Raw genomic sequence first — 19095 nt, forward strand, 5'->3', positions numbered from 1 at the left:
TTATCGGTATGTGCACGACCCGTTATCAAAAAAATTGTAGATAAATTAGAAGTGGAATTAGGCCATTTTATAGAAACGGTTTTGCGTATCGGGCAAGACTACTCAAACGAGCCGGTGAACAGTCTAAGTGCGCTATTTGGACGAAGAATGACACAAACCCCAAACATCAACACACAGTCGCGGCAGCAGGACGAAAAATCCGCAAGTTTGGGGCCCCGGAAACGGTCCAAGGCAGGGTGCATGATGTGTAAGATCCGCAAGAAGCGTTGCGACGAGGCGAAGCCCACCTGTGGCGACTGCTCTAGACTCAATAAAGAGTGTCATTATGTCACGGACGAGATGTCTACCGAGGAAATACGCAGATTGCGCAACGAGTGCAAACGTATTGATGCTGGCCGCAAGTGCCGGAACCGCAAGCCCAAAACTATCACGACGCCTGGCCCGATGCGGACGGAGTCGGAGAGTCCCAAAGTGGTGTTCAACCCGCTTTCTGTGCGCGGTCAGGTTGGAGTCGATTTTATTGGAAAACAGGAGGGAGTCGATGCTTCCAACACTATCTGGAACACTTTTTACGAGAACATCATGAAGTCTGTGACTATGGAGGCGCGCACAAGGTCTCCGTCGCCTGCTCCGGACGATTTGATGCCCATGGCGTTCCCAGAGACGTTTTCTCCCAACATCACGAAGTTTCTTCACGACTTGCCCGACGCTGAGATCCGCGCCTCGCCCAGCGAGGAGCTGACGCCATTCTACCCCGAACAGGTACCTCGGATCTCCATCTGCATGAACCCGTCGCTAACAGCCAACTCGCCTGTCGCGTCGCTGTCGGACGTGGGTCGCAGGTTGTACGACTATTTCCGCAACAATCTGTGTCACGTGGTCTCGCTGGTGGACGAGGAAAAAAACATGTATCTGCGGACGTTCATCCCGATGTCGCATGTGGACAAGAGCGTGCTGTACGGGATACTGGCCTGGAGCGCGTTCCACCTGGGGGGCAGCCAGATGGAAAAACAGGGCCAGTACTACATCAACAAGGCGATTGGCGAGATCAGCAGCCGGCCGCTGCTTCGTGGCGAGTCCAAGGAGAACTACGACCGGCTGATCGAGGTTCTGGACGAGGACGACGAGAAGGTGGTCAAGGAGGAGCAATTGAGTGACTCGGCGGCTCTTTCTGGGCTCAATTACTCGGACAAACTCAACCTCAGATTGGCTGCTTACCTAATCCTGTGCGGAGTGGAGATCTGTAAAGGAGACGTTACCAAGTGGTTCCAGTACCTGAACTACGGCGCAGACCTGATCAAGATGAAGGGCGGCATCCAGACGTTCAACGACAGTCGGGACGAGCATTTTCTGATCACCAACTACGCTTATCACGACATGACGTCTGCTTCGGTGGTAGAAGACCGACAGCTACATTTCGACCTGCACGAGTACGAAGACATGTGGATGGCGTCGAACCGGATCGGGTTCTTGGACCCGCTGCTGGGGCTGTCGTCGCCGGTGTTCAAGGTGCTCGCGGAGATCAACCAGCTGGTGATGAAGTCGAGACTGCTTTTGCGGCACTATAAAGAGATGCCATCGCTGGACGAGGAGCTGGGCGGGTCGACGATGTCGCAGGACTGGTACAAGAAGCAGCTGCTCAAGGCGGTGGAGGAAAACAAGTATACGAGCGTGTCGGAGGTTTACGAGGAGGTGATGAAGGAGTGTTCGTCGTTGGACTCGAAGCTGAATACAGCCGCACCTAACTATATGCTAATGAACGGAATGGACGCGACGAACTTCGAGCTGCAGCTGACGATGTTCGAGGCATTCCAGCTGGCGGCTAAGATCCATCTGCGGCAGTCGGTGATGAAGATGAACTCGTCGTCGTTGGAGATCCAACACCTGGTGGACCAACTGGTGGCCTCGCTGGATATTCTGCTGGGCTCGAATTTGGAGGCGGCGTTGTGCTTCCCGCTGTTCATCGCCGGAATGAACTGCATCTATACACAGGATCGGAAACAAATGGACGACCGCATCGACGAGTTTGTCAAGCGGTACCGATGGCGGAGCATTGGCAGATGCCAGCTGGTGATGAAGGAGGTCTGGGCCATGAACGAGTGCGGCGAGAGATGGGTCGATTGGTACGAGATCGTGCGTAAACTTGGATGGGACCTCAGTTTTGCTTAATCTTGGTTTATACCGTTTGCAACGAATAAAGTCTGTCCCGGACAGAATCCATCACGTAGCGGAGTCCTTGACGGGATCGCATGAGGTTTTCGTCGAACTTTGTCTTTGACCAGCTTTCGATTCTGTTTTTGATACCCAGTCCGCGAAATCCGGATGAGAACTTGACGGTGATTTTGTTGGTGGTGTGATTGGAAGTTGGGTCAAACGTGTACTGGTTATGTTCTTCGATCTGGATGATTTTTGTATGGTCAAGGTTTCTTGTGTATGTTTGCATTGTCTTGTTCTTTGGGTCAACAACGGTTCGCTCGATGATCCACGAGGTGGAGATTTTGCCCAGAAACGGCTTGACCCACTTCGGAAGCCGCCCTGCTTTCATCACCAGTTTTGTCTGGTGGAGTCGGCCTTCGGAGTCGATGTGTTTGTCCAGAGTGTCTGTCGACAGAACGTGCGACGAGTACGGGTTCGGATACCGGTTGAAGTAGGCCAGACTGACCGTCTCGAAGGTGTGCGGGTAAGTATGGGAATTATGGAAATAAAGCACCATTGGTGGAGTAAAAGTCTTGTTTCAAACTATTTTTTTTTTCTTGTCATTTTAAATTAAAGCCAATGAAAAATCACCTTAAAATAAGCCGACAAAGTTTCGTTAATTATATAGTCCTAAAAGTATCATAAAAACGTCCAGGTTCACTGAGTTTTGACTTTATCTTTGCGCTTGTAACTGTCGATGTAAAAAGCAGCAAACAGAACGGTCAATGGCGTCAGATAGAACACATTGATGAAAATAGCAAGAGCTTCCTCGCTGGTGGAGATACAGCTCTTGTAGGAGCCGCTTAACACGTCAAAGTACTGCACAAACAAGTGGACAACGGCCAATGAGCCACCGAACACAAACTGGCAAATTTGCAACGTGGTGAGCGTTTGCTTGAAGAACTTGCCCAGTCTGACACCAAGACACGACAGACTGAAGTAGAAATACATGATGGAGTGGATGAACGAGTTGAACACCACAAAAATCCAGATTGGCGGCGAGGCAAACCGCGTACCGGCCCACATCGACAAAATGGCCCCGGAATGGTGGTAGCTCTGCAAAAGCGAGGCCTGTCTTCCCTTGAGCAGGATGATCACAGTATCGACGATCTCGTAGTATTTCGACAGATAGAACAGATACGAGTAGAACGACAGACCTTTGAGCGAGTCGCCCTGGTTGTACCAGATTCCATGGTCGATGTCACAAACGCTCTGCCAAAACAGATCAACAGGAGACAGTTTGCTAGAGAGCGAGTAGTATCTGCCAATCAAATTAGGGATCAGTTCGTGAGACGAGACATAGATCGTCCAGGTCATCCCCACTAGCGACCAGACCGAGTAGGCACACAGAGCAACGTTGTGCAAAAACACAAACACCTTAAAGCTTTTCCATTGGGCAATTGGGTACGGAGCAGCAGGTAGTCTTTTAGGAACGGCTTTGTTCGGGTTCTTTGACAGAAACAGCTGCTCCTGTCTTCTCGCCACAACCTTGTTGATTGCGTGCACCGTGATGAAGTACACAAACGCCACTGACACCGGCGTGAGGTAATGCAGAGACAAGGGGAAAAACTGCTCGGAAATCAGCTTGCTATCCAGCTGGAAAGGGAACCCCTTGATCGGGGTGCTGGAGATGCTAGGGATGTGGAATACGTTGGAGTTTGGGAGCAGATCCCACGACACCAGCTTGTACGGAATGCTATTCTTTATGGTTTCCATGATGCAGCAACTCGATGTCGACCCTCCAGAGCGGGCAAGCAGAATATATAGAAGAGAAACTTGTTGGACCGAAAATTTCCTAGTCTAGTTTTGTTGGAGTCGGCTTACGTCAGCGCTGATGATGGAAGTTTCGGCACAGCACAGAAACACTGGGCCGAACACACGACGCTGGGTCGGACTAAGCACCGGATGAGAAAAACACCGTGCACCGTCAAATCAAACGCAAGGCCTGCCGTTTGCGGCTGAAGGGACCAGCTGGTCCCAACTCGCCCATGACTAGCGGTGCTGTAATTCCGTTCCGCCTAGACCCACTGCAAAAACCCGGGGTCTGGGGTAACAAGAGACAAAGTTGCAGCGCAACATTTTGTGCACGCGCGCCAAAATGGCTGTACGGAAACCGTTCTGGGAAAAGCAGCGCCAGAAAAAGAAACACCTAAAGGCCAACTCAACGGAAAAATTTCCTATTGTCCTGACCGGAAAAACTTTTCTTCTCCTCCTACTGCAGTGCAGTGCCCCGGGGGATATCCGCGCGGGCCAACTTTTTTCTTGCGTGCCCCCCGCCGTGGGAAAATTGTGGGTTCTTCGTGGGGTTCCGTTTTTAAACCATTAGGTGTTGCCTCCCAATAAAATTTTAACAACCTACTAGTTATCCATGGAAGACCAGAAAAAAGATACAGATCGGCCGTACAAGTGTCCGATGTGCGAGAAAGCCTTTCACCGGCTCGAGCACCAAACCAGACACATCAGAACACATACCGGAGAAAGACCCCACCATTGTTCGTTCCCCGGCTGCACCAAGAAGTTCTCCAGGTCGGATGAGCTGACAAGACACCTTCGAATCCATACAAACCCCACCGTGCGCAAACGGCGGTCCCAGAACTCCAACATGAAGAACAACGTCCAGATGACCCAGCAGCAGGCCCCACAGCTTATCATGCCGATTGGATACGACATGATGGGCCAACCTATTTACCCACAGCCGGTGCCGATATATGTGCTGCCCCAAGGGGCCACGCTCGGGTCGCCGCAGATTCTTGTGAACGGGGCCCAGTCCACGCCGATGCAGAGTCTGCATAGCCTGCAGAGCTTTCCTCCGCACGCCGAGTTCCACAACAACTCCGACCCGCGCAAGCTGGCTAGTGTCAAGTCGAGCCCGGCCCTGAACTCGTACTTCACGATGCACTCCGACTTCACGCCGCCCCACTCGTCGCTCTCGTCCCGCACCAACTCGTCCACCTCGCTCCGCTCGCTCGAGTCCGCCCAGAACAACAACTCGTCCTCCACCACGCTCGCTTCCAACAGCTCTGTGCCGCCGCTGTCGTCGCTGTCTTCGCTGCAGCGCATGACGCCGATCCGCGTGCCGTCCAACGGGTCTGTGCCCCGTGTGTCGTCGCTGCTCTCGCGGTCGGTCTCGTCCGCGTCGCTCTCGACGCTCGTCCGCGACGACGGCCAGGCCAAGAAGAAGTCACGGCCAAACTCCCCCGTGCTGCTCAGCAACAACAGCTTCAACTCGGCAGAGTCCATCGACCGGTCCATGGCCATCTTCAACATCACCTCGCCCGTTGAGACCCCGTTGACCACCCCAATGCAGTCGCCAACACTCAAACCGACCTCGATGTCCAACAGCTCGCAGCAGATCCACCTGCCCCCAATTAGCTCCATGGTGCGAGGCATCGCAGAGCTCGATGAGGAACTGCTCCACAGAAAGCTCCGCAAAAGCCCAGACGTCCCAGAAAAACCCGTGCTCGACTCGCCAGACCACACGGCCCCTCCTACGCGGCCCCACCTGACTAAGGACAACTCCAGCGGATCCGGAATCCTCACCATCGAGAACCTCGTGAATAAGGAAGCTCCTCAAACTAATTAATCTATAGACATATTAAAAGTTTCTATCATGACCGTCTTTTACTTGTTTCCACCGATTCCCTGCTTTGTAAGCTTGACCGTCGCCTGGACGGGCTCGATGATTCCCTGGTTGGCCACTCCGAGCGCAATGCCCTTGCGCCAGCCCATTCTCTCCAGCAGCTGCCGTCCCACGTTGTCGACGCCAATCTCCGGAGCCGCGGCTGCAACCACCTCTCCTTCGCGTGGGGCCCATTTGCGGCCCTGTCCGTGCTCCTTGCTGCTCTTCTTGCGCTTGCCACGCAGCTCCATCACCTCGTCTTTGGTGAAGTGCACGTCCGTGCGCTTGAAGATCGGCCGTTGCCGCAGCACACGGCTCACCTGCCCGTAATTCGGCTGTCGTTTGTAAGTATGCTTTGTCTTGATGGCTACCAGATGCGTCTTGGGCCCGTTGCCAAGACTGCGCGGCTTCAGATTGTAGCACTCGGCCAGTTTACGAAGCGTCCGCAGCCCGTGCGGGTCCAACGGCGGCCATTGCAGCGTCTCGCGCGAAGCGTCGTGGTAAAACAGGTCGTACTCGGTCTTCATGTCGCGCACGTGCACCTCGTACGGGTACTTGGCCAGCAGCTCGCCAGAACCGTTGGAAACGCTCTTGGCCTTCTTTTTTCCCCGGTTGCGCTTCGAAAATTGGTCAAGCAACGCCTGTCGTATATCCTCGTCCATCTCCTCGTTCAAGACAAGCCGTTTCTTGCGGCCCTTACCGCTCGTCTGCAGCGACTGTGTTGGCTCCATCATTATTGGGTCATCAATCACCCTGTTCGAGTAAAAGGCCACCATATCCTCGACGCCAGGCCCGTCCGAGTCGGACTCGCTCTCGCTGTAGTCGTAGTCAGGCTCGGGCTCGGGTTCCTGGCGCAAATGTTCTGTCGCATACTGGAAAAAGGCCTCCAGACGGTGTTCTGGCAGCCCGTTTTCCACCAGCACGTCGCCGAGGTCCTCGCTGTCCCACCAGCGCGTCTCGTCATCCACGAGGGCGCAGTGGGCGTAGTACTGTGTGGCCGCGGCGCCAACACGCAGGTTCTCGATGCGCACGAGGTTCACGTTGAACGCAAAGTCGTCCGGGTCGTATCCAAACGGTGGAGTGGACTCGTCGGTGGGGGCAGAGTCGGAAAGGGAAGAACTAGAGCTATCGGAAGAGTAGCTGTCTTCGTCCTCATCGTCGCTCTCTTCGATTTCCTGGATTTCCTGGACTTCCTCGACTTGGATTTCGTCAACTTCGAGTTCTTCCGATTCTGATTCAATTTCGTCAACGTCTTCTTGTTCTTCTTCCTCTTCCTCTTCCTCTTCCTCTTCCTCCTCCTGCTCCTCCTCTTCCTCCTCCACCTCGCCCAAACTGATCTTCTTCACCCCACGCAACAGGTCCTGCGGGTCGTACACCTCGGCCGCCTTCACAAACGCTATCGGCATCTTGCGCAGCGCCCGCCGCATCGTCTCCTCGCGGTTCCGCCCCGTGAACGCCACCTCCATCGCCATGCGGCCGCTCTCGAGATCCATCAGCTCGCCAAACTCTGCCCGCTGTGAAATCCTCTGCCCGCCTCCACGGCGACTACGAGACCCGCCACGCGACCCGCCACGAAACCCTCCGCGCGCATGGCCTCTTCGCCCGCCCCTCGAGCCCCTGTTTCCTTTCTTTCCCATACTGTCAACTAATTTCCGTGACAAAAAACAAGGGCAAAGTAGGAAATATTTCTCTTGTCTATGCTATCCTTTTTATGGCTTCCCATAGCTTGAACACCCTCCACACCGTGTTCGATTACATTTGGGACCGCGATCCGGCCAATGACGACTTCGTAAACAACCTCGTCGTGCTCGGAAACACCTACGCCCCCTCCACCGCCCCAAAAGACGACAAACCATCAGACCTCAAATTCCTGTTCCAGCGATTGAAACAAGAACCCCCGACACCAGAATCGTGCTGGCCCATCGATTTCCTCCAGGACGTGTACACACGTATCTGGCTCACGTACCGCACAGGGTTCCCCATCATAGACCGCGCAGAAGACGGACCCAGTCCCCTTAGTTTCGGCTCGCTAATTAGAGGAACAATCGACATCTCCACGGTTACCAAAGGTTTCACCACCGACGCAGGCTGGGGATGCATGATTCGCACGTCTCAGTCGTTGCTGGCCAACAGTCTACTCAACCTCAAGCTGGGAAGAGACTGGAGATACGCCAAATCGCAAGACTCGCCGCAACACGAGCAGATCGTGTCGTGGTTTGTGGATATCCCGTCAGCTCCGTTCTCGATCCACAATTTTGTTGAACAAGGGACCCTGTGTTCGAATAAGAAACCGGGCGAGTGGTTTGGTCCGTCCGCAGCAGCACGCAGCATCCAGGTGCTGTGCGAAGAAAACTACAAAGACGCAGGAATTGAGGTGTACGTCACCTCCTCAGGTGACCTGTACGAAGATGAGCTGTCGAAATTGGCTACAAAAAATGGGGAGTTCCGGCCGGTGCTGATTCTCGCGGGTATTAGACTCGGAGTCAAGAACGTCAACCCGCTGTATTGGGACTTCCTCAAGAAAACTTTAAGCTGGCGTCAATCTGTGGGGATTGCCGGTGGCAGACCGTCATCGTCGCACTATTTTTTCGGCTACCAAGGCGACTACCTATTTTACCTGGACCCGCATCTTCCTCAGAAAGCGTTGTTGGTTGTGTCCGAGTCTGATCCGTCAGACTCGCAGACTTTTGTGGAGGTGGAGTCGCATTTGAATCTCGAGTCGGTGCACACAAACAAGATCCGCAAGCTGCATCTGGACCAGATGGACCCTTCGATGTTGATCGGGCTTCTTGTTGAGGACCAGGACTCGTTTGACGACCTCAAGCGACAGGTCAACGCCCACGACGCCAACTCGCGGTTCTTCAACTTCTTTGACTCTCGTCCGCTCATGATCTCCAAAGACTCTGGAGTCGTTGACGAGAGCGAGTTTGTGGACCTGGGGGTGATGTCGATGAACGAGTACGACGCGATTGAGGACGGCGACGAGAGCTGCATTGGAACTCTACGCAAAGAGCGCGCGTTTTCGCACCCGGTGATGGTGGCCATGGAGTCTGAAGAGCCGGAGGAGTTGGAAGCAGCTCCAATCAACTTCGACAAGGAGGCCTCGATCCTGGAAAACGACAAGGCCAACGACACGTTTGAGGAGATCCATCCGTCTGAAACGGAAAGCCGGCTGGATGCCGACGAGCCCGTGGTTGTGAGTCACGACGACTCCTCGGATCCAGTGTAGATTACAAAAATATATTTATTTTTCTGGCTGTGCATTTCCTTTTTTTTACGCGTTATGGATTCATCATCAGATCGAGGAGTTGAGGACGATTTGGAGTTTGAGGTTGAGGAGAACAACACTCCGTTTTCCGAGGTGGAAGACGATGACGGCGAGAAGACGTCTGTGGCGTTTGACGCGTCCAAGTTCGAGGCCGAGGCCCAGCAGGCTCTCAAGTCTCAGATATTGATTCTGTGCACAGCGTTGGGAGGAGCCGATGTTTCGGGCAAGTACGTGCTGGGTACCGACGCCCTGGCGTGTCTGAAGGACCTGAAACGGTGGATCAAGGTTGTGGACGATGCGTCGGACAACTGGAACGTGGCGTCTGCGTGCGACGACAACGGGCTTGTGTTGAACGACCTGATCCCAATTCTGGTTGAACTGCCTTCCAGGATCAACGACGCGAACCGGTCGTTTTACACGGGCATTTTGCTTTCCGTGCTGGAGCTGCTGGTTGCTCTGACCCGGCCACTGGTCTTGGACACCGAACGGGCCACTGCGGCCAAAGTCGATCTGTACATCAAGCTCAAGAAGTCGCACGTCAAGTACAAAGACAGAATACTTAACTACGAGAATGGAAAGTGTCTAAAGAGCGTTGTTGGACTGGCTATTCCTATTTTCCGCACCAGAAAAGACCAGCGCAGTTCACGAGACATAATTATTTTAAATCTGTGTCTGAACCTGTTCCGGAACGTGATTCGGATCGAGCCAGCAGATGTCACTATTGGAACGCGTCGCGCGTCCTCGAAAACACAGCAATTGAACGATAACATGCCTCCTGGCGTGGATAAGGACGACATCAGTTTCTCGCGTCTGGTGGCCGTTTACCGCAAGAACAAGGTACTGCAGTTCATCCAGACCATCACGTCGGGGCTGGAGCGCGAGTTCGAGCCGCGCGTGCTCGGCAGTGTGTGTCTGGACGTGTACTTCTACCTGCTCTACGGACTGGACCCAGCCACGGTGGCGGTGAAACGAGAGCCGGAAAGTATAAGTGGCGGTGCAGCTAACGGGTTGAGTTTGGGAGCCGCTTTAGATCAGGAAAAGCTGATGAAGAAACGGCTGTTGAACAACAACGTGACGCGTCATGCGAATTTCGGCACGTTGTTGAGTATTCGGCAGAATGACGACAGCCAGATGACGGTTTCGGGGCAAAAGAGGCTGATCCATTCGGATTTGTTGGAACAGCTCGACGCGAGCCGGTCCAAGAAGACTGTTGGTTCGCGGTGGACCACAAACAAGAACGAGAGCACGCGGTCGGACTTTGACCGTCATTTAAGCGGCGAGCCGTCGAAATACGTCGACACGGAGACGCGTGCCACGTTTGGCGAGTTCTGCCACGATTTCGTCGAGGCCGGGTTTGGCCCACTGTTAGCAGCCATCCGCAAGTCGTTTATTGGCGAGCACACACGGTTTGGCGCGTTCCTCGAGTTTCATTACTTCTACGTCGTTGGATGGGTGCTCAAGTTCGAAAGGTTGTTGAGAGAAAGCAGTCGGGAAAACGTGTTCAGACTCGGGTATTTGCAAGAAGCTCTGTCGCAGGACATGGTGCGGTTAATTTTGAAGAACAACATTCCATTGTACATGCAGAATCGCGAACACAATCTGCTACGAATTGCAGTTAACTGTTTCAAAGAGATTTTATTGACGGTGGTCGATATGCACAAATTGGAGCCGCATGATTATCCCGACCTGTCTCCTGAGCAGAAGGACGAGCTCGACATGTACCAGGGCATGTCCGAGCAAGTTTTGCGGCTGATTTTCTCGAGCGAGGACGAGATTGAGGTTTTCTTCCATGTTGCACAAGATGCACATAAAGTGTCGTTTTCCTACGCGCTGGACATGATCGACTACACGCATGTGCTGTTGAAGGTGTTGCAGTATCTTTCTGAGCTTAAAACTCCCGTTGCTATGGGAAAGAAGCGCCGTGGAAAGGCCAAGGAAGATCGGGCCGGTTCTGACTCCGATAGCATGGGCGAGTCGCATTTGAAGCGGTATTTGCAGTTTGATCGATCGCGGTACGAGTTCTACGAGCGCAAGCTGATGCATGAGCGGGTGGTGAACTGCTACGTTTCTGTTTTCGCGAAATTTGACGAACTGAACGAGGTCCAGGTGCGCAAGTGTATTTCTTTCTTCAACAGATTAATGTTGAAGAAAGACGAGCATTTTCTAAAACTTGTGCGGTTGGATTTCATGCTGGCGTTACATGACATCAAGGACAGCGTTTTCGGGTCGTCCGTGAAGCGCGATCTGGGCAGACTGCTGGGCTACTACATGCATACGTTTGAGAAGAAGTATCGTCAAACCGACGCTATTTTGCTAGATTTGCTTACTCTAGGCCAGGATTCTGACCGCGGTTTACGGGAGTTCCTTCAGACGGGCGACCGCAACGAGCTGGAGGCCCGCGAGCACGCCAAACGGTCGAGAGACGTGTCGTTTGCTGCTGCTGAGATGTCGTACTCGCACAAAATCAGTGTTTTGGTGAGCGCTCTGGTGTACAGAGACAGCGTGGAGATCCTGGAGTATCTTGTTTCGCGGCTGCGTGCGCGGGATGGCGAGCTGGTGTTTGAGAGTGGTCGCGAGACGTTGCGGAACGGGCATTACCGGTTGCTTCTGGAGACGATTGGGTTTGAGGTTGCAACCAACGGCCAAGCTGTGCTTCCTGGAACAGTTGAGGACTCGCACGTGACCATGACGGCCGACCTGATCGAGGAGTCGAAGCTGCGGCCGCTGGAGACGGACGAGTTCGAGCACGAGCTGATTGAGGAGAGGAGGGAGCCAGAGCAGGAGCCAGAACGCGAACAGACGAGCAATTTCGATGATTTTGGCTCCGACAACGACCTAGAGACATTGAACCGTGTTTCTGAGCGTCTTGACCGGCTGGACGTTCTGGAGGCCCGGCTGGAGAAAAAGACCGGCCGCAAACGTGTGCGTGACCCGGAGGACGACGAGATCCGGTTCAAGTCCAAGGCCAAGGCCAAGAAGAAGGGCCATGCCAAGAAAGTGAAGCGAGTCGCCAAGGAGAAGGCTTCTGTTGAGCCAAAGGTGCATCTCTCGTCCAAATACGTTGACTCTGAGGACGATCTTTCTGATGCAGAGAAAGAGGCCGAGTTTTTCCGCAAGGAGCAGGAACTACAGGCTCTTATTCAGCGCAATGGCGGAGCTATCAGTCCAGAACAGTTCCAGCAGCTTCTGGGCGGCGGCGAACAGCGCCGAGACAAGATGGTGACACTCAGCGATTCTGAGTCGGAGCCCAGCTCGTCGCCGCCGCCGGTGAGACGTGCACGGGCCGTCATTGAGGATGACGATGACTAATATTAATGGGCCTATATACGGGTCAAGCCACACAGTGGTCGTCTCCCGAATCATTAAGCGCGCTGATGATAGTTTGTGTAGACGACAGAAACATGATACAGAACCCGAACACGACGCACGCGTAGTAGGGGAGCCGCTGGAGCAGCGGTTTCTGTTTGGTCATTTTGAGATAACATAATGGTGGCAGAATGAACGCGAGCAGCGACGCGGACGTGGCCCCGACAAGTTCAAGCACCGCGCCAAGGTTGCACGTGAACAATGCAACGACCATGGGGACCGCCGCGAGCACGGCCGTGATGATAACGTGGTATTTTGTGCCGAGGTTGCCAATCTCGCGTTTTTCGTAGATCTCCATCAGATCGCGCACAACAGCACGCACAACAAACAGTTCCAGCGGGTACGTGGTGAGCATGTTGAGTCCGAAACACAGCCGAGCTATGTTGACCACCCAGTCGTCGGACGGGAAGTTGTTGAGGATGTTTCCTTTGGTTTTTGGGCCAAAAGTAAGGTAGCCACACACACCCATCACGCTGCACACCACTCCGGACAGAACACACGCGATGTGAGTGACGCGATTGAAACGGTCGAGCGTGGGTTTGCGGATCGAGTCGTAGATGAACGTGGTGTTGTGGTGGCACACCAAGGCAAAAGAGATGACACTGATGCTCTGGAAAATGTTTGGCTTGAAGAACCAGCCGGATCCGGAGATGGAACCTTTAAGATCGTCGTCCATGGCGGGTCCGCGAAACACCACAATCGACAGGATCACGCTCATGCTGGCCAGCGCAATCCCACTGGCCTTGGCCAGCTTCGAGATGTCTCTTGTGAGCGACAGCGGGAACGAGACGCACGTGATACAGATCACGATCAGCGTGTTGCGCGACAAGAGAAAGTCCACTGCGGACGACGAGGCCACCTGGCTGCTAAACAGCGAGCGCAGCACGTGCGGAATGGTATCACCGATGATCACAGCAAACCCAATGTTGCCACCAAACCCAAATAGTCCCTGGGCGAGCAAAATCGCAACTTTCCCCAGATCTCCCAATGCATGGCTAACAAAAGCGGTATAAGTCTTTGCACCGGACAATTTCGTGTTGACGATGATCAGCCGCAGCGTCCAGTCGTTCAACACGGCCAGAACCACCATCAAGATCAACGAGGTGAGCAATCCCGAGTTTCTGAACGCTCGAGGTATTCCAACCACTCCAGCTCCGAGAATCGAGTTGGACATGTTGAAAAAAGCAGCCTGTAGATCGCTTTTCCCGTGCTCGGTCATCATCAAATGGAGATCGTTGTCAACATCTGTGCGCGAGTCCGGCTCGGCCACAACAAGCTGTTCTCGTTGTTCCTGCTGCTCGACGGTGTCAAGAGCCATTACCACGGTTTAAAATTAAAAGTGTATGTGTGTTTTTCTATCTACAAGGTCCCGCCTGACACCTCTCTTTTCAGCGCAAATCTGTTGTTTCTTATAATTCTATAATTATGAAACCTTCCAAGAAACAAAGCGAGGGCGCCGGGTCGCGGGTCAGCTCGTTCATGGGGCTTCGTAGGGCGTCTAAGACTGCGGATCCGGGATCTGCAAACTCGCCGTCGGGGACTTTGTCCAGAATCAACACCAACACGTCCATGTTCTCCATTTCCGAATCGCCCACGAAGAACGGGCTGTTTTCGCGTAACAAGACTCAGCAAACCTCCGACACAAGCAGCATTGAGTCTCCTCTTTCGCGTATGACCACAAATACCAGCGTTGGCGGACCATCCAGTACGTCCGTTTACTCGTTATCGTCCTCCCATACAAAGAAACTCAGCAATGCAAACTTTAAGAAATCGCATCGACATACTATCTCGGACGACTTCGAGCTCGAGCCGCCACGCACGGTTGAGGAAATCGACCAGATGTTCAAAGAAGTGATGATCTCCAGAGATTTCAACAGTCTCCCCGAAAAAGCTCGTAAAGAGATGGAAAACTACCCAGCAGACCGCAAATGGATGCTCATTCGACAACACAAGCTGGCAGAGTACAAGAAACAGCGGATCATGCAGCAGCAACAGCAGCAGAACGTCTCTGTTCCAGCACGAAGCGCGTCCAGTGCCAGCACAATCGTCACAGAAAGATCGGTAACTTCTTCCGGAAAGGTTTTCGACGCCCAATTCTTTGTGGTGCAACTTATTGGCAACAAAATCAACAACGAGCAGCTCAAAGAGCTCGACATTTGTCTCAGTTCGGAGGAGTTGCATTGGACAGAGCAATTCCTCAATTTGCAAGGAGCAGTGGCTCTTTGTAACGTGTTGATGCAACTCTACAAGACCAAGCCACTTTTGAAACCACAAACAGGACTCAACCGTCAATCGTCGATTGGATCGGCACAACAGCACTTGTTCACAAACCCAGTGGAGGACTACGAAGTCACCTTGGACAAGGAAACCAAACTGTTCAGATGTATCAAGGTGATTGCAGATCTGACAGTTGGAATTGAGCATCTGCAAAAAATAGACATTTTCATTCCTGCCATCTTTGGCGGACTCTATTCCACAAGACCCCAGGTCCGCAAATGGGCTACCGATATCATTACTTATTTCTATCATAAGACCAATTGCAGTCCTTTGATCTACAAAACTATCCACAAGCCTGTCAACGACAATGTCCATTTGGCCTACATCAAGGAACTCTATCTTCCCAAACCAAACCTGTTGGACCGCAAGTCGCAGTACATTCTGTCCAATGCCGAAAAAGTGAAGAAGTATGAGGCGTGGTTCTGGTCTGTGAGCCGGCTTTTCGAAGGCCGTGGTAAAATGGGCAGTCGGGTTGGTTCTTACGAAGAGTTCAAATTGACCGGCTCAGTCTCCAACAGTTTCCTGATCGAGTACGGTCTATCCACCCTGTTATTGATCAATACCCTTTTGCAATACTCCAAGGATTTGGGAGACCGTACCAAGCTCCGCCGGCTATTTCAAGTTGCCGGCATGAACGAATTATTCGACCATCTCCGTCCGTTAGAAAATAGTGATATTGAACACAGCATTGCCAGCATCGAGAGCTCTGAAAAGGCAGATCTGCAAGAACTCAAGCAGATGGAAGAGTTCAAGAACCAGCAGATCGATTTCAACGACCCGCTGTCACTTTTGAACGCCATGATCCAAAAATCCAGAGGAACAGAGGCAGAGGCACATCTCACCTCTATGATCCAAAACATGTTTATCAGTCAGTCGTCCAATTTGCATACTCTTGATCCGGGTCAAGTGAACAGAAACCTCAAGTTGATGGACACTTTTGTTTCGAATATCACAATGGCTTCGGGAGAAGACGACACTGACATGAACATATCAATCAACAGATTGATTTCCTCATACAGAACGGACGAAATTGCACGGAAAGCCATGCTGGAGGCACGCGAGGCCAGAAAGCGCGTCGAAGAGGCAGAGGCCGAGCGGGACAATGCTTTACAGAAATTGAACGAGGATTCCGGCGGTTTGATCGACCAGTTGTACAAAGATCTCGAGGAGCGCGATGAGATCTTGGAACGGCTGCGGGAAAAATTGGATATCAAAGAGAGCGAGGTTGGGGAGCTTCGCCGGATGAGAGTGCTGGATAAGCATCAGCAGGAGACCGAGATGCGTGAGATGTTACTTCTGTTGCATAGCCAGCAGCTTTTGGGTAACGGTCCATCATCGAGTGCGCCAGTGTCTGCAGAGTCTCATTCGCATTCCTCATTGAATAGTGGAGGTTCGTCTACCGTTGAGGAGTTGCGCAAGAGACTGAAGTCTCAAGTTGACAAAAATAAGGTGGAGTCGAAGCGGATCGGCACATCTGGCGTGGAGCCAAGCTCGCGTCTAAGAGACCTGCGTTTCAAGATGGATTTGTTGGAGCAGGAAGCCAGAAACCTGGAAACAACCGAGTTCGACGATATACTGAACGAGCCGGCTGTTGATCCGAAGGCGGACGATGTGAAAAATCTGAACGATTTGAGAGCCAGGTTGGAGTTCTTGCAAAAGGATGCAAACAAGGTAATCAAGGTGCAGACTACTATGAGTTCTAACGAAAAGCTCGAGAAACGGAAGCTTGAGGCTTTAAACAGACTCAACACTTTGGAAAAGACCATGCAGGATCTGAAAATCAAGGAGTTGGAAGAGATTGAGGCTTCGGCTGATACTGGCCACCGCACTTTGGATCCAAAGCAAGGTCTTTCTAAGAACGAGCGTGCTGAGAAGTTGAAGAAAGAACTGGCAGAGCTGGAAACCATGTGCAGCAACCTCAAGTTCCAATTCAGTCTTGACAACGAGCCAATCGACAGAGATGCTCTTCTCGAGAAGTTTGAAAACCAGTACTCCAGAGGAAAGAAGGAGGTCCCAAAGGCGACGTTTGCCAACTCTGCTCCGCCTGTGATGGCCGCTCCGGTTGGCAAGATCGACACTGCCGGGATGAGACCGTTCCTTGGTGAATTGGAAAAGACTGTGTTGAAGAAGCCAGCAGTTGGAGACGAGCCAGATGAGACCGACGAAAAGAAGGACAGTCCTTCCAAAGTTTCGAAGTCTGCTCCTCCTGTTGTGGAGACTGCTATTCCTGCACCACCGCCTCCTCCTCCCGCACCACCGCTTCCGAACTCTGCGTCTTCTGAAGGGGCTCCACCACCACCACCACCACCTCCTCCGCCTCCTGGACTATTTGGTTCCAGCGGATCAATTCCACCGCCACCTCCTCCACCACCTGCTCTTGGCGGTGGTATCCCTCCTCCTCCGCCGCCTCCTCTTCCTACGGGAGCCTCCAAGGCCGACCCGACTCCACAGCCTTCGCCGTTTATGGCCCCCGGTCCGTTTGACCTGCTTCCACGACCAAAGAAGAAGCTCAAGCAGCTCCATTGGGAGAAGATCGACGACCCTGTTGGTTCGTTTTGGGCCAACAACGGGTCAGAAGACATGGCCAAGCAGCTGTTGGAGAACGGTATTTTCGACGAGATTGAGGTGATTTTTGCGGCCAAGGAGGCCAAACGGATTGCTCGTAAGAAGAAGGAAGACGCCAAAAAGATCTCGTTCTTGAGCACCGACGTTTCTCAGCAGTTTGGCATTTGTCTGCACTCGTTTGCTGGTTTGGAAGACGAGCAGGTTGTTTTGAAGATTCTGCGCTGCGACAAGGACGTGCTTGATAAGAGCGCGTTGCTTGATTTCCTGGCCAAGCCGGAGTTGAACGAGATCTCTACCACGTTGGCCAAGAACTTTGAGCCGTACTCGACGGACTGGCAAAATGATAAGGATGCCAAGCTCGAAAAGGATCCAAACGAGCTCGCTAGAGCAGACAGAATATACCTTGAGCTGATCTACAATTTACAGCATTACTGGAAGTCGAGAATGCGTGCTCTGAATGCCATTTTGAACTACGAAAAGGATTACGAGGAGCTCGTCAACAAGCTCGAGACGTTGGAGAAAGCTCTGGAGAGTATTGGCAATTCCAACACTCTACGGAAAGTGTTTGATATCATTCTGGTTGTTGGTAATTACATGAACGACAAGTCTAAACAGGCACAGGGATTCAAGCTGAGCACTTTGCAACGGCTTGGGTTTTTGAAAGACCACAAGAACATCATTTCGTTTTTGCACTATGTTGAAAAGATCATCAGAGAAAACTATCCTGAACTGATCACCTTTGTGGAGGATTTGAAGCCAACGATCGTGGCAGCAAACATTTCTGTGGAACAGCTCAAGAGCGACTGTCAGCAGTTCACTCAGTCCATTCGGAACATTGATGCTTCGTTGCAGGACGGAAATTTAAGCGATCCGTCCTCTTTCCATCCGATGGACAAGTTCTTGCACGTTGTTTTCCGCGGTCTTCCTAACGCGCGCAGCAAAGCAGAGCTGTTGGGCGACCGGTCGAAACTGGTGATTGAGAAGTTCGACTCTATGATGCGGTACTTCGGTGAGGATCCAAACAGCGACGAGTTTGTGCGGAACACTTTCCTGCGCAAGTTCAGCGAGTTTGCAGAGAACTTCCAGAGAGCCTCGACCGAGAACAAGGAGCTGGAGGAGCGCAATAAGAAGTACGAGTTGAGTAAGAAGAAGCTCGAGGAGATCAAAAAGGAGAAGGAGCGACAGCAGGAGGAGCCCAAGATCAATTCGGACATGGACAAGTTCCTGCAGCAGCTGCGACAAACCGCTCCTCTGCGTTCTGAACCAACGTCTGCCAAGATCAAGCAATGGGCAAAGAAACACTCTGCGCAGTCAGGGTCTCCGCTGGAGTCTCCAACGAAAAGCAGTGCTCCGGACGAGGACGACGATATCCGGTCCAAGACACATGATCTGCTGATGAAGCTGACGCAGCAGTCTGCGGACGACGCTCCGTCGTCGTCGAACTCGTCGCTGGCTACCAACGGCTCGGAACTGAAGCTGAGCGAGAAGATGAAGAGACGGCTGCAACAGAGCTCGCGCACGCCGTCGGTCAGCTCGCTGGACTTTGACTCTGCGTCGCGCCAGGATTCGTTCAAGACCAGCAAGTCGCGGCTGGACCTGAACAGCGCGTTGTTGAGCAACCCGCTCCTGGAGCAGGAGGCCGACACCAAGTCACCGAACCCGCTGATGGAGGACGACGACCAGGCAGAAGAGCCCGACAAGGTCGACGCGGCCTTGGTGGATACAGAAAACGGTAACGGCGATGTGTTTGAGTCGCCGGACGAATTCCAGGATGCTCAGGAACATTGAATACAGTACATACAGA

At 52.8% G+C, this 19095-nt stretch overlaps 14 protein-coding genes across 14 annotated transcripts; 6 read left to right on the forward strand and 8 right to left on the reverse strand.

Moving 5' to 3' along the window:
• Positions 1-147: 147 nt before the first annotated feature.
• OGAPHI_006638 (uncharacterized protein) lies at positions 148-2169 on the forward strand (the record flags this gene model as incomplete). The annotated part of the gene is made up of 1 exon (XM_046207945.1): positions 148-2169. The coding sequence occupies one exon, from the start codon at positions 148-150 to the stop codon at positions 2167-2169; it is 2022 nt and encodes a 673-aa protein (XP_046058355.1).
• Positions 2170-2176: 7 nt separating this feature from the next.
• OGAPHI_006639 (uncharacterized protein) lies at positions 2177-2713 on the reverse strand (the record flags this gene model as incomplete). Its single annotated transcript, XM_046207946.1, has 1 exon — positions 2177-2713. One exon carries the CDS (start codon positions 2711-2713, stop codon positions 2177-2179), a length of 537 nt encoding a protein of 178 aa, XP_046058356.1.
• Positions 2714-2853: 140 nt separating this feature from the next.
• On the reverse strand, positions 2854-3912 carry OGAPHI_006640 (uncharacterized protein; the record flags this gene model as incomplete). The annotated part of the gene is made up of 1 exon (XM_046207947.1): positions 2854-3912. The coding sequence occupies one exon, from the start codon at positions 3910-3912 to the stop codon at positions 2854-2856; it is 1059 nt and encodes a 352-aa protein (XP_046058357.1).
• An 886-nt stretch (positions 3913-4798) lies between these two features.
• OGAPHI_006641 (uncharacterized protein) lies at positions 4799-5779 on the forward strand (the record flags this gene model as incomplete). The annotated part of the gene is made up of 1 exon (XM_046207948.1): positions 4799-5779. One exon carries the CDS (start codon positions 4799-4801, stop codon positions 5777-5779), a length of 981 nt encoding a protein of 326 aa, XP_046058358.1.
• On the reverse strand, positions 4882-7915 carry OGAPHI_006642 (uncharacterized protein; the record flags this gene model as incomplete). Its single annotated transcript, XM_046207949.1, has 3 exons — positions 4882-5554; positions 5822-7360; positions 7638-7915. 3 exons carry the CDS (start codon positions 7913-7915, stop codon positions 4882-4884), a joined length of 2490 nt encoding a protein of 829 aa, XP_046058359.1.
• OGAPHI_006643 (uncharacterized protein) lies at positions 7527-9044 on the forward strand (the record flags this gene model as incomplete). The annotated part of the gene is made up of 1 exon (XM_046207951.1): positions 7527-9044. The coding sequence occupies one exon, from the start codon at positions 7527-7529 to the stop codon at positions 9042-9044; it is 1518 nt and encodes a 505-aa protein (XP_046058360.1).
• OGAPHI_006644 (uncharacterized protein) lies at positions 8450-9601 on the reverse strand (the record flags this gene model as incomplete). The annotated part of the gene is made up of 3 exons (XM_046207952.1): positions 8450-8987; positions 9315-9440; positions 9501-9601. The coding sequence occupies 3 exons, from the start codon at positions 9599-9601 to the stop codon at positions 8450-8452; spliced, it is 765 nt and encodes a 254-aa protein (XP_046058361.1).
• On the forward strand, positions 9099-12392 carry OGAPHI_006645 (uncharacterized protein; the record flags this gene model as incomplete). The annotated part of the gene is made up of 1 exon (XM_046207953.1): positions 9099-12392. The coding sequence occupies one exon, from the start codon at positions 9099-9101 to the stop codon at positions 12390-12392; it is 3294 nt and encodes a 1097-aa protein (XP_046058362.1).
• On the reverse strand, positions 11548-11928 carry OGAPHI_006646 (uncharacterized protein; the record flags this gene model as incomplete). Its single annotated transcript, XM_046207954.1, has 1 exon — positions 11548-11928. One exon carries the CDS (start codon positions 11926-11928, stop codon positions 11548-11550), a length of 381 nt encoding a protein of 126 aa, XP_046058363.1.
• Positions 12393-12414: 22 nt separating the features above from the next.
• Positions 12415-13767, reverse strand: OGAPHI_006647 (uncharacterized protein; the record flags this gene model as incomplete). The annotated part of the gene is made up of 1 exon (XM_046207955.1): positions 12415-13767. The coding sequence occupies one exon, from the start codon at positions 13765-13767 to the stop codon at positions 12415-12417; it is 1353 nt and encodes a 450-aa protein (XP_046058364.1).
• On the forward strand, positions 13007-13462 carry OGAPHI_006648 (uncharacterized protein; the record flags this gene model as incomplete). The annotated part of the gene is made up of 1 exon (XM_046207956.1): positions 13007-13462. The coding sequence occupies one exon, from the start codon at positions 13007-13009 to the stop codon at positions 13460-13462; it is 456 nt and encodes a 151-aa protein (XP_046058365.1).
• A 107-nt stretch (positions 13768-13874) lies between the features above and the next one.
• Positions 13875-19079, forward strand: OGAPHI_006649 (uncharacterized protein; the record flags this gene model as incomplete). The annotated part of the gene is made up of 1 exon (XM_046207957.1): positions 13875-19079. The coding sequence occupies one exon, from the start codon at positions 13875-13877 to the stop codon at positions 19077-19079; it is 5205 nt and encodes a 1734-aa protein (XP_046058366.1).
• On the reverse strand, positions 15629-16062 carry OGAPHI_006650 (uncharacterized protein; the record flags this gene model as incomplete). Its single annotated transcript, XM_046207958.1, has 2 exons — positions 15629-15907; positions 16021-16062. 2 exons carry the CDS (start codon positions 16060-16062, stop codon positions 15629-15631), a joined length of 321 nt encoding a protein of 106 aa, XP_046058367.1.
• OGAPHI_006651 (uncharacterized protein) lies at positions 16157-17308 on the reverse strand (the record flags this gene model as incomplete). Its single annotated transcript, XM_046207959.1, has 1 exon — positions 16157-17308. One exon carries the CDS (start codon positions 17306-17308, stop codon positions 16157-16159), a length of 1152 nt encoding a protein of 383 aa, XP_046058368.1.
• Positions 19080-19095: the final 16 nt, after the last annotated feature.

This window comes from Ogataea philodendri (assembly GCF_020536065.1).
Source record: "Ogataea philodendri strain CBS6075 chromosome Unknown scaffold13, whole genome shotgun sequence".
Lineage (NCBI taxonomy): Eukaryota > Fungi > Ascomycota > Pichiomycetes > Pichiales > Pichiaceae > Ogataea > Ogataea philodendri.